Here is a 12,828-nt window from a genome sequence, read left to right on the forward strand (position 1 = left end):
AATAATACTAAACGTATTTATTGTTCTAAGGCGTGCATTGGAATTTTTAAATGAAAACGCGTTTTCTTAGCTACCGATTTATTTTTAGGATCACACGAATAATAAGAATTGTTGGTTCTCTTACGCTAACATCAATATTACATCTAAAAATATTTTCATAGGATTACCAAGTTACGAAATTCCGCGTTCGTTCAGAATAAGAGAAACAATTATCTCAGAACTACCATTTCCAAATTTACATAGAAATGTCTAGATTTTTTTTTACATTAAAGATAATCTTGTATTAATTCACTAAACAGCTTCATCTATTAAACAAAAGAAAATCGCAATACGTATCTGAATATACAGAGTAGCTTAAAAAACACATATAAAATAAAAATAATTTAATTCAGGAATGGGCGATTCGCTTGTCCAGCACCCTTGTCTACTTTGTGCCATCTTGAAATCACGGGATACTAAAATTTCCATAAAATACACTAAGAGATTACACGACTATTAACTATATATTCTTAAACATACTTATACATAAAATAATAATATAAATGGATCAAATATTATCTTGTAAAATAATGACTATTATAAAAAAAAAAAATCATAATCAAAATTTAAGTCAATCTGTCGTTTGTGGCGCTTATACATTTTGAACTTTTTTTTTTTAATTCAAAAAGTTTAAAATGTATAAGATTTATGTTATAACATTTGACCCATTCGTATCATGAGGCTTGGTGAGTCAAGTTCATTGCGACATTTCATTTTATAATGTCGGCGAATTTAAGGGCGAAAATATATTTCCAGTATTAAAGAAACGTTTTGGAATATAATATTATTTTCGACATAATAATAGTTAATGATACAATATACTACATCAAAGTTATTCGCTCTCGTCACATTTAAGATTACAAATACTATATGAACGATAAATCACCGTCGTCTAAAACTTAAGAAGAAAATTTTCTTATCTGAGTTTCTTGGACAGAAGTAAGAAACGATTTCAAGGACCCATTTTCTTTGGTCGATGAAAATCACGTTCTATTTACAGACGGTTTTTTTTATGTATACAATCCGCACGTGAGAAAATATTTTATTTGTCGATAGGAAAATCATTCAGAACACGAGAGCATACTAAAACGCAATTTTGTTTCTTTGAAATTGAGCAGCCGGTCCATTTCAGCAGTCGGTATTCTCGCTGACCCTTAAATTTACATTAAACATTTTTAAAACTAAAAATAATAGCAAAAAGTACCAATGAAATAAACATATATATTATTTATTCCTGCCGAAGTAAAGGAAATGACTACTATATATCGCATCTTTAGAACGAGACAAATTGTGTTATAAATAGTAGGAAATTAGGCGGGCAAATAGGACACTTATTAATAAGTCTCATTTATTATCCCTTGTGCCAGTATCACAAAAATTATTTAAAAAAAAAAAAAAAAACATTTTTTATATTTTTTACTGAGTTATCTTACATACTCAAGATGCAATAACGCGACGTAGTTCTAAATTTAAACATCTAAGCTTCTACTTTTAATACGAAAATATTTACTTATAATAATAATTTTAAAAAAAAAACTGGAAATTTTAGTAGTTTTACATTTTAACGGTGGAAGAATATAAGATTCATGTTTCATTAAATGTAAACGGGCTATAAGTCTAGGATTTGTGTTAATTGCTACTATTAATTGTTTTTGTCAACCGTATAATATACACGCAGTATGAGCGGTAACGACGTCAAAAAAAGATATTTTGCTAACCGTTTCGTGTACCATCTTCTAGAAATTCCATTACTATGATTTTTTATTGGATTGATATAAAATCACCAATTAAGTTAGACAAAAAATATGTATAAATGTTAAAATTTTTATACATCATATTTTCTGAAGGAGAAGATGGAGAAAACGTCATTTCGTCTTAAATTTTGTGTAAGACAATTCTCATAACGAGTTAAAAACCAGCAGCGTAAAGGCCTATGCATGTATAGTTTCCTGAGATTTTATTACAAACTACGTTTTTTAACTAATCGAAATCTATATTTAGAGAATTTGTCATGGCCGCTAGGTGGCTGTAAAATGGTTTCGTAAGAGTTGCAATGAGTAAATATAGCCTTATTAAATTATCCGGTCCTTAAGAGAGACCTTTGTGGTATTCGGCACAGTGTTTATTTTTCAGTATTTGGTATTACGCCGAATTAACTAAGCCCAAAAACAATAGACGAATATTCGTTGCAACTCTGATAAATAGTTACTCTATGTCAAAGATGTACTATTATATGTAAATATTCTAATTAATCTCGATTACGAAGCACTAAGGTAGGTGGTAGACAAAGAATTCAGATTTATAGTCACAACATTCAGATTCACGTTTGAAATTGTCGTTACCGCTCAAAGTCGCATAGATTTAGTTGTCTATGGGCGAGTGCCTGTGTCTGTGGTGCTTGTGCCTGTGTCTCTGTGGGTGGGATCCGCCGTAGACCTCACGCACGCCGGAGCTGGAAAATAATAATTATATCATTTTTATGACAATAATCATTAATCTGTTATTAATGACACAGTTGTCAAGATTTTTACGTTTAGAGTTCAAAAAAGAAAAGAGAAAATAAAGTATATTACAGTCTTTGTTTACATATAATTTCGTGAAACCGCGTATTTTTTTAAATTTCTTTATTCAATTTACTATCAGAATAAGTTTGTTGTTCAATAAAAACATAACATGTATCATAATAATACAATTCAAACATATATTCGATATGTAACTTAACTTCCAAATCACACCATGAAATATATGACGAATGTTTGACATTTCACTCAAATCAATATGTGTCTGTATTTTATAAACAAAGTACCGATAGATGGCGCTGACTGATTTATTCGAGTTTCTGAATCGCGCAGGCAAGACATTTTATAATGAGTATATATAGTTGAGAATTAGACCAAGAGCAATGAAGTTTTTTTTTTATATTATAGGGGGGCAAACGAGCAGGAGGCACACCTGATGGAAAGTGATTACCACCGCCCATGGACATCTGCAACACCAGGAGTGTTGCAGGTGCGTTGCCGGCCTTTTAGGAAGGAGTAAGTTGGTATGTATATGAAACTAATTCCGTACGCACGAAACATTTAACACATTACTCAAGAACATACGAAGATGATCTAACAATGCTTCTATGTCATAACATTAACACAGATACAACAATTCATATGCAACGTATTTCAAAGACAATAACCAAATTAAGTAATAAAATAAAGTAAAACCTCCTTATCAACAAAATGGAAATGAATTAACCATTTAGTTGTGATTTTTTTTTTTTTATAAATAATGTAAATATTTCATTAAAACCACGTAGCAATAATAAAAAAGGCATGCTGAAATAGGCAAAAAAAAAACTACCGTCTAAGATAAATAAAATAGCGCATATACAAAGCGTATGAAAATAAATAATATTTTACATAAATTACTATATCTATTAGTAGTAGTATCGGCGCCTCCAATATCTGGAACTGGAAATCGATTACGTTAATTTTAAATTTGGAATATATAATTTTAATCGCAATCTAGTCATGATTAGATAATCGGATATAAAATGTATTAAGACGTGATAAATTTAATATTATTATAATGGATAACGAACCACGCGTGTGCCCGACGAGATTCCTTCCATATCATATTATGATGCGCGTCAAGTCCGCGTGACAGTAGGCTAGTTGCCAAACGCGATCACGATCTAAGCTATGATTAATTAAAGGCCAAAAATGCGAGTCTTAACGTATTAAGCCTATTCCAATTGAAGAAGGAGTAAAGAAAAACAAACGATTTGATTTGTTTGATTTACAAATTTCATGCGAATTAGTTATAGCTCTGCTATAATTATGTACTAGCTGTTACCCGCGGCTTTGCTCGCGTAGAATATGAATAATTGAATATATTTACAAATTAACTTAGAATATTACGTTAATGAATTAAGACCTCTTTGTTGACATTGTTGTGTATTTCATAGCTTCTAACTTCAAAATGACGGACTTCCAGACTAACCTGTATACGAAATGTTAACCCATTTTCCCTCCTGGGCGTAAAATATCCAGAAAAACTTAAATGCGAATCAAGTCATTTTTAATCGGTAGCCCAAAAATAAAGTTTCCTGCTTCTAACTTCAAAAATGACAGTCTTTCAGACTATCCTATATACAAAATATCAACCCCTATTTCCCTCCATAGGCGTAAAATATCCAGAAACGTTTAAATACGTATCAACTCATATTTAATCGGTATCCCAAAAAGAAAATTTCATGCTTCTAACTTCAAAATCACAAACTTCCAGACTAACCTGTATACGGAATGTTAACTCATTTTCCATCCTTAGGGTAGAATATTCAGAAACGCTTAAATACGTATCTACTAATTTTTAATCAGTAGCCCAAAAATAAAGTTTCATACTTCTAACTTCAAAAATGACGGTCTTCCAGACTATCCTATATACGAAATGTCAACCCCTATTTCCCTCCTTATACGTGTGCCAAATTTCAAGTCTCTAGGTCCAGAGGTTTAGGCTGTGCGTTGTCTGTCAGTCACTCAATCACTCAGTAACAAAAGAGTTTTATATATATTGATAAAAGTTGTTGAAGTATGTCTTAAGGACCGAATATCCGAAGCCGGCTCCGAGATAAATTTGAGAAACCAAATGATTCTTCTATTTGAACAGAACTATGGCTTACCATACGCAATGCCAACACTTAAAACATCGTAAGTATAAATAAAATTGCGTAGTCGTAAAAAAAGGATAGAAAGTTAGAAATGAGTAAAGAGACTTCGACTTGCCTTGGGCCCCAAAATGGTTAATCCGGGCCTGATCAAGATATAATACAATACAAAACTATTCCAGTTCAATATTTACACATATCCACTTTAACGCGTCAATTCAATGTCGAAGTCGTTTATTTTACCCTACTCCTCTCGTTATTGGAATAGATCATACTTCTAGTGTAGTTCAGTGGTCCTCAACCTGTAGTCCGCGATACACTGGGGCGCTGTGAAACTATTGGATCGCTCGCGAAAAAAGGAAGTTTTAAAATCTGTTTCAAAATGATCGTGTTTGGCAATGGTCGGGGAGGGGGTGGGTTTACTCACGCGGGCAGCGCGAGCGGGCTGGCGGCGGCGCGCAGCGGGCGGCGCGGCTGCAGGCGGTGGCGGCGCTCGCCGGCGCTGCAACGTCACACACGCCTGCTAACTACGCGCTACGACTCGCTACGACTCGTTACGACTCGCTACGGCTCTGGGAACGCGACTTGGGGACTTGTCCTCAACTTTGTATACTCTGGAGGCTAAACGAAATCCTCCCGAGTCCGGTACCACCCGGGTCGTCCCACCAGCGGCGACATGTCTCAAGCCTCTTAACTTTGAGCTGTGCTCTGCCCGGCACGCTCGGGCATCCAAGATATTAAGGGAAGTTTAAAGTAAGTGTAACTAACCTTTAATTACACTGACTGTTCATAAGCCAATATACCGGAACTCAAATGTACATTTGTGTTTGGCGGACTGGTGGTCGGATGGTACCCTCAAAACTTACCATAATAATATTGTAATATATATCAGAGAGAGATATAAAAATCTGCCCATCTACCCATTCCAAATAAAAATAAAATGCAACACAATTTTGATACAATATATAGCACTACAAAGTCATGCTAGCCTAATACTAAATACAAGAAAAGACAGTAATCTTAAATAAGTAATTGAACTTAAAAATACTAAGAAAAATATTGACATGCTTCTATTTAATAAGCACTAAAGCTAAAAGAAGCATAATTGTTGACTGGTGGCATTGTTGTCGATTGGTGAACCCTTGTTCTTGCGTAAAGGTTACAGGTTCGATTCCCGTGAACCGTTAACATAATAAGTATTACTTTTGGCCGGATGTTTGCACGTTAGGTAACCCACTTGCTTACTAGTTTTGAACTAGTAAGTACTCGAGTACGAGTTCGAGGAGAATGAAATATGTTCCGAGTCCAATTCCACTAAAGAATCACATCAGTTAAGAGTTTTATCTTGGCCAACTGATCGTAAGTGGTCACAATATCGGTATTTCTTCGGCAACGAGTCGTTCCATTCCGACACCTCGCTTAAAAATGCATATCTCATGCACTAGAAAAGTTGTGCCGGTCAACATCAAAAGCATTTATACAGTAAAGAAATATCGATGATCGGTGTACGGAACGTATTACAAGTTAAAAAAAAATATTCAATTTTAGTAGCTCGCATTCGACAATATCGAAATAGTTGATTGAATAGATTCTATTTCTGTTTTCATGATATGAGAATATTTTCCACGATTTGTTTTGTAATTTACAAGGTACGAGTACTGTTTTCAAAAGTGAACCGTTATAACGAAAACGGTAATCGGCGCGTGTGCGGCGGGCGCCCGCGACTCACCTGGAGTGCGCGGCGGGCGCGAGGGGCGCGAGGGGCGCGGGCGCGGGCGGCGCGGGCAGCGCGAGGCGCGGCGCGTGCGCGGGCGGCAGCGCCGCGCGGCCGCGCGCCCGCAGTGCGCCCGCACGCTCTTGGAACTCTCTGTGGGCGAACGGTGGTTTTACATTTATTGCATTTATAAAAACCAGTAGAGCTCGTGACGGTACCGATGACGGGTTACTAACCCGCCGAGTGAAAATTACAGATACGACACTGTGACATCATTAATTCTTAATAAAAATCTTATAATTAATTTTCTCTCGTCAGCATCGTGTAATGTTTTGTAGTCACTTGAAATTGTTTAAATTTTATTTTATTCCTTCACTCTACTTCAATGTAGAGTTCACTATACCTGTTCAAATATTACACCGCATCTGAGGGACTACGAAATTATAATAAGTTTAATCTATAGGTCTCTGTTGGGTACCTTGAGATCAAATATTTTTTTGTTAGGTCCCTTCTCGTGTCAGTATCCACATACCACCTCTGGCTAGTGGTGCAGAGTACACAAAGCGTTTTCCGGCACCAAAACGAGTAACTTTTGTGAAGCACACAATTCTATTATTAAAAAGTTACCCCAAAAATCAGGTTGTCACTTGGTCAATTTATCCTCGAGCAAACATGCAAACGCGTACCTGTCGAAGTCATCGGCCTCCTCCTCTTCGAGGTTGATGAACTCCTGCCTCTCCTCCGCGTCCCCGGAGAACACGTTCTGTTCCCGCTCTATGACGTGCGCGCGCTCCCCGATGTGGTGACCTGCGAGCATCATTAATTCTGCTTTAGAACAGAACCTAGACAGGAAGCGAGAGTGGGCACGACATTCTCCAGGATATTCAGTATCCTATTCAGGTAAAATAAATTAATTGTCTAATTATGTATAACTTTCACCGAACTCAGATCTTTTGGTGTCATTTAGATCTGAAGGCAGACACTAACATGAACTTGATCTATGTTCAATATCGAGTTAACAAAATTATATATATTTTTACGTTATATAATATCACAGCTACGACAATAAAAAGAACGACATTCAGAACAAAAATATTATTTAGCAAATTACTTTTTCTGGCTTCCGAGAAACCTCAACTTACGTAAGACTAAATGAGTTAATAACTTTCACTGAGAGTTGTGTAACTCATCACGACTAAATCTCGAACTGATCGTGATATAAATTGACAATGATAACACGTAAACCTGGATATACATTTATTGGCATATAAATTAAGACTACATGTAACAGCGCCGGATCGGTTCTGATCCCTTGGGCTATTGCCGTCACCACTCCTAAAACGAGTGATAAGCTTAAAAGTAGGGGTAAATAGGAATATTGCTGAACATAATCTCGAAGAACAGAACAGCTAGTACCCATTACAAATGGTTACATAAATATATAATGTAAAGGTAAGCGTTAACACATTACATTTACATAAGAAATTAACATTATTCCATTGTTACAAAGCCTTGAATGCCGATATAGAGAAACGTTTAGTATCGGATCTTTGCACTCGAATGTTAATTGTTGAGAAATCGCAAACAATCACAAATCCTACACACGCATGTTAGAGACAATTACGTATCTACATTTAACATAATAATTATTAATCGTCTTCTATTGACAACGTATTGATCTCGTCTTTTATTGACTTTGCGAAATTGGAAAATAATATATATTTAATACGCCGATTTTATTGAGCCGAGATGGCTCAGTGGTTAGAATGCGTGCATCTTAACCGATGATTTCGGGTTCAAACCCAGGCAGGCACCACTGAATTTTCATGTGCTTAATTTGTGTTTATAATTCATCTCGTGCTCGGCGGTGAAGGAAAACATCTTGAGGAAACCTGCATGTGTCTAATCAACGAAATTGTGCCACATGTGTATTCCACCAACCCGCATTGGAGCAGCGTGGTGGAATATGCTCCATACCTTCTCCTCAAAGGGAGAGGAGGCCTTAGCCCAGCAGTGGGAAATTTACAGGCTGTTTATGTTATGTTATATATTTAATACGACGGGGATATCAATTTTCGCTCTCGAAATAATGACTTATATATGTATTACGATACAACTCAGTGAGATCTTTGCTTCGTCATCATCAAATACCTCTTTAAAGATTGTCTAATCAAATAGCTTTGTTCAATATAGAATTATTACACACCGTCGGTTCGGAAAAATCGGAAAAACCGGTGAAGAAAACAAAGCGGGACATTTTTTTTTCATCGGATTCGTGCTTACAATGGTAAATTATTTATCTTTGAAACTGCCGATCGTTTCATTCCCACGTATGTTAAAGATATGTATGATGACTCTGTGGAAATATTAGAAGACTTGGCTCATCCATATTCTATAGTTGCTCCATCCACCGAAGATAACATCATGACGACAGACCATCGACGACAGACAATTAAAAATATAATAATAATTGTAATGGCAGACCAAAAAGTGAAGAATAAAGGCCATTCAATAGATACTTACTGCAAAAGAGGCGAGTTAACATTTCAATGGCAAATCTGGAATAGTTCCAGGCTGACCAAGATAATTTTATGTTTGGTTTGTGATTACGGACGAAGCGTGGATCTATCTGTATCCATCATGGATGACTTGGAAAAGGCCATTTTCAAGGACTCCGAAAAAATATAGTTATAGTTTCGGCGGGGAAGAACATGGCGTCCATTTTTTGGAACGCTGAGAAATTAAATTTGCTTTATCAAAACAATGCGCCGAAAGCTAGTCACGCGAGAGCTACAAAATGTTTCATTTAAAAAAAAAAATAGTAGCAATACCCCGTATTAAGGAAATACTAATAATCCGATTTAAACCTCCAATTACCACCCTATACATTTACGTGAGTATGCGTAAGTTAGCCTCCCTTGCTAACATCGCTCATATAGCTACAGTGGTACTGTGTTATAAGCCAATACATACAAAGTTACGTTTAAGCGACAACACTGACAACAACGAATTTTTTTAACAAGATCACTATATATATTATATATGGAATTAAAAATATGTTTCAACCAACCAATGGACATTTTCTTCAAGCCGGTACGGGAGTCTTGCAGTGTTTTACGTGTCTCCTTGACGCCATTTGGACCAATCTTCATGCTGCTCGAAGAACTAAATACCTAAAAAAATAAACAGTTATAATTATATAGTTTACTGGATTGCCCCTGTGAAGCAATATAGGACATGTTTTTTTTATATGAAAAAAAAAAAAATATATATTCGTGTATCTTTATCAGTTTATGTAAGAGCCAAGAGGGACAAATGGTTAGAATGCACATATCATATCAAATGATTGTAGGTTCAAGCCCCAACAAGATTCACTGATTTTCCATGTACTTAATTTTTGTTTATAATTTACATCAGGCACAGGAATGAAGTCAAAGTCAAAAATCGTTATTCAATAGAGAAGTGTTACACTTGCTAATTTATAGTCAAAAATCTACCACCGGTTCGGAAATAAATACCTCGGACTTGAGAAGAACCGGCGAAAGAAACTCAGTGGAATTTTTCTTTTTTTTTAAATGTAATATTTTACAATAATTATTTTCATACACTAACAATAAATACATTTCCGTTATTTGAAACAGCCTGGAGAGGAGGGAGGGAGAGACTAAAGGATTTTACTTTATGCCTCTTGTGCGTTTAGCGAGGCACTGATTAGAATAGCAACTGTCACCAAAATCAGAAAGGTGATCATATTTTCAAAACTAAAAAAAAAGACATGTGGATTCAAACCTGTGGGCTTCCACTGGGACCACTGGACATTACAACTGTGCTGCTAGAGAAAGAGCTGCCTGCACTCATGTGCCCGTCAGTGAGGTCAGCTGAAAACAAATTTATAAATATTACAAAAAATATCTTTTTAATATTGTACATACTTTATAATATTTTTGTATTAAATAAATAAAACAGGTTTTATATACAATTAGGTTAGGTAGTATTTACATTCAGAACACATAACTTCATGGCATGAATGAATTTATTACAAAAATATGCATCAGTATTTTTAAAACCTCAATTAAGGACATTAATATATAACTAATATTTAGATGTCACTGATGCAGTTAACAATGAATGCTTTCAGTTTGAGAATATAAACATTACAGCTTCATTTTATCATAAATTTTTTGTAGTTTTGTAAACTAAACTAAACTACTTAATAATTATCAGTAGTTTATGTTATGTTTAAAATGATTTATACATCAGTATTAATAGGTATAACAATGTTATTGAGCTAGCCTTATATTAAGTTTAACTGATAATGATAAAATAAAAATTAATGATTCCAGAAAATAACATATCTCTCCAAAATTTAAAAGTAATTTCAAGGATTGAGAAATATACTGGCTTGGGAATATATCACACCTGGACGGGAATTCTCAGACAAACATTTATCCACCCACAGGAAAATAGCTTGCCAAGTATGTGTCATTAATCTTTTTACAAGTAGGATGACTGATTTAAATTTTATATGTTTTTACTTTTATGAAATTTAGATGTAATAAATTATGTTGAAATTTTTTTTTTTTTGAAATTTAGACAATTACATATTTATAAAAACTCACAACAGAAATAGAACAAAATGTCTAGTGATAAAAAACTCAGTATTTTAAAAGACAAATTGTTATTTCAAAATATCTTTAAATTATATACAACATGTATGTTTCTAATGCTGGGCAAAAATCTCTCCTTTTAAACAGATTGGAGCTTGTAACACCATGCTGTTTCACTGTACATTGGAGAATATACAATTGACAGAATTATGCCTGTAGGTTTCCTAACTGTTTTAATTTGCAAGCAAGAGATAAACAATGACAAACAGAAGTACATACCAGATTTTGAACAATTAATCCTTGTGTGTGTAAATCGTAGTATGTTCTATACACTGGATCTTCTCTGATCATATAACTATTTGAATAAAGAGAGTAAACTACATATACATATTTAAATACCTGTGAAAAGTCTATTCAAGGATGGCATCTGTGGCATGAAGGGCATCATGGAGCTGCCATGACGTGACCCTGTTAAGGCGAGCGGGCCGTCTCTCAGCATGCCGAAGGGATCCGCAAACATCGAGTTCATCATATTGTTCATTTGGCGCATATGTCTCATGTGCGATCTGGGAAAGTTTAAATATAATTACGTTCCCTTAATTATACACACATAAAGAGGTTGATTTACATGTAAGATGAAGAGTTTGAAGGTTAAAAATCAATATAACTAAGAGGTACTTTTAAATTGATTGTTTTTTCTACCGATACCTGACATTACAAAATGTATTTTTTAATCAATATACTCGTATGCGGTTGAATACAGGATAGCGTTGCGGTTACGATATTTAAAATGATAGTGAAAAAATGTCGTACTGCATGTGTTAATTGTATATAATGTACTTCAACAAGGTAAAAAATTACCCAAAAAACGGATCATCCTCCACGTCGCCCATCAAAGATCCAAACAGGGACATTTTAAAACCACTTTTCGATTCTCCAATAAAATATCAACTCAGAATAAAGATTGGTAATATTTTTATTTTGTTACAAGTAATATGACAATCGAAATCGTCGCTTTACGAAACGATTGTTAGGAAAAATCGAAATCTCTAGCAAGTCCAGTGAAATTTCCACTCTGCTGTCTAAAGCTAAACAATTATTGTCTATTATAAATACAGATACAAAATAATAAAAAAAGTTACAGATAAGTTAACTACTGTACTATAACATTATAGGACCACAAAAAAAAAATAAACAATTAATAGGCTTTGTCAATTTCTAGTGTAATAGACCTTATTCTAAAAATGCCCTATTCGCAAAACACCCGCTATTCTACATAATACCTGTTGTACCATTACGTACTTCTTATATTTTTTAAGTTAGGGTATTGGTATAAAATTTAAAGTCTAATAAGTCTTTTTTTTTAGAAACAAATTTTTATACTAAAATCTAAATACGACTTTTTATTATAAACCAACTGAAGGTATGTATACCTACTAATAATAATCTAAATAATTAAAAAGTAGGAAACTTCTAAATAGCAAACTTCAAAGTGACAGGTGTCAATCTTGAAATGTTGACTAATCATGCGGAACTGACTGTCCCACTTCGCAGCCTTTTTGAAAAATTACGCCTTCATATCATATACTTCTTCGCTGCACGCTTAGCAAAATAATATATCCCCTCTCGTCTCTCCACTTTTGTGGAAAGCTCACATTCAGAGCATAGCTGACATGACTGCTCCCAGAGAGATCTTTTCTGACTTTGCGAAACAAGCTCCGGCTTTACAAACATCTGGCGTATATTAGTGGTCGGATGGTATGCGGTATTATTAGATAGGATTAATAGATCCTATAGCCAACAAACTTCTT

At 34.6% G+C, this 12,828-nt stretch overlaps 1 protein-coding gene across 4 annotated transcripts; it reads right to left on the minus strand.

Moving 5' to 3' along the window:
- Positions 1-61: 61 nt before the first annotated feature.
- Positions 62-12,120, minus strand: LOC113403677 (myeloid leukemia factor). Of its 4 annotated transcripts, none has more exons than XM_064217603.1 (9): positions 11,879-12,120; positions 11,417-11,583; positions 10,200-10,288; positions 9,481-9,583; positions 7,097-7,217; positions 6,426-6,563; positions 5,124-5,198; positions 3,459-3,500; positions 62-2,491 (listed from the first exon to the last, which is right to left on the minus strand). In XM_064217603.1, the coding sequence occupies exons 1-8, from the start codon at positions 11,929-11,931 to the stop codon at positions 3,467-3,469; spliced, it is 780 nt and encodes a 259-aa protein (XP_064073673.1). In that variant the 5' UTR covers positions 11,932-12,120; the 3' UTR covers positions 62-2,491; positions 3,459-3,466. The 4 variants fall into 4 exon arrangements, with proteins under 4 accessions (XP_064073673.1, XP_064073672.1, XP_064073671.1 ...); XM_064217602.1 differs by having other exon boundaries at positions 3,450-3,500; XM_064217601.1 differs by lacking the exon at positions 3,459-3,500.
- Between the last annotated feature and the right edge of the window lie 708 nt (positions 12,121-12,828).

Source organism: Vanessa tameamea, chromosome 17 (assembly GCF_037043105.1).
Source record: "Vanessa tameamea isolate UH-Manoa-2023 chromosome 17, ilVanTame1 primary haplotype, whole genome shotgun sequence".
Lineage (NCBI taxonomy): Eukaryota > Metazoa > Arthropoda > Insecta > Lepidoptera > Nymphalidae > Vanessa > Vanessa tameamea.

Coding starts and splice junctions, on each gene's coding strand:
- LOC113403677 (XM_064217601.1), bottom strand. CDS start 11,931: ATGTCCCTGTTTGGATCTTTGATGGGCGACGTGGAGGATGATCCGTTT. Junction 11,584..11,878: donor GAGGATGATCCGTTTTTTGG/GTAATTTTTTAC, acceptor AAACTTTCCCAG/ATCGCACATGAGACATATGC. Junction 9,584..10,199: donor GTCCCAGTGGAAGCCCACAG/GTTTGAATCCAC, acceptor TTATTTTTTTAG/GTATTTAGTTCTTCGAGCAG.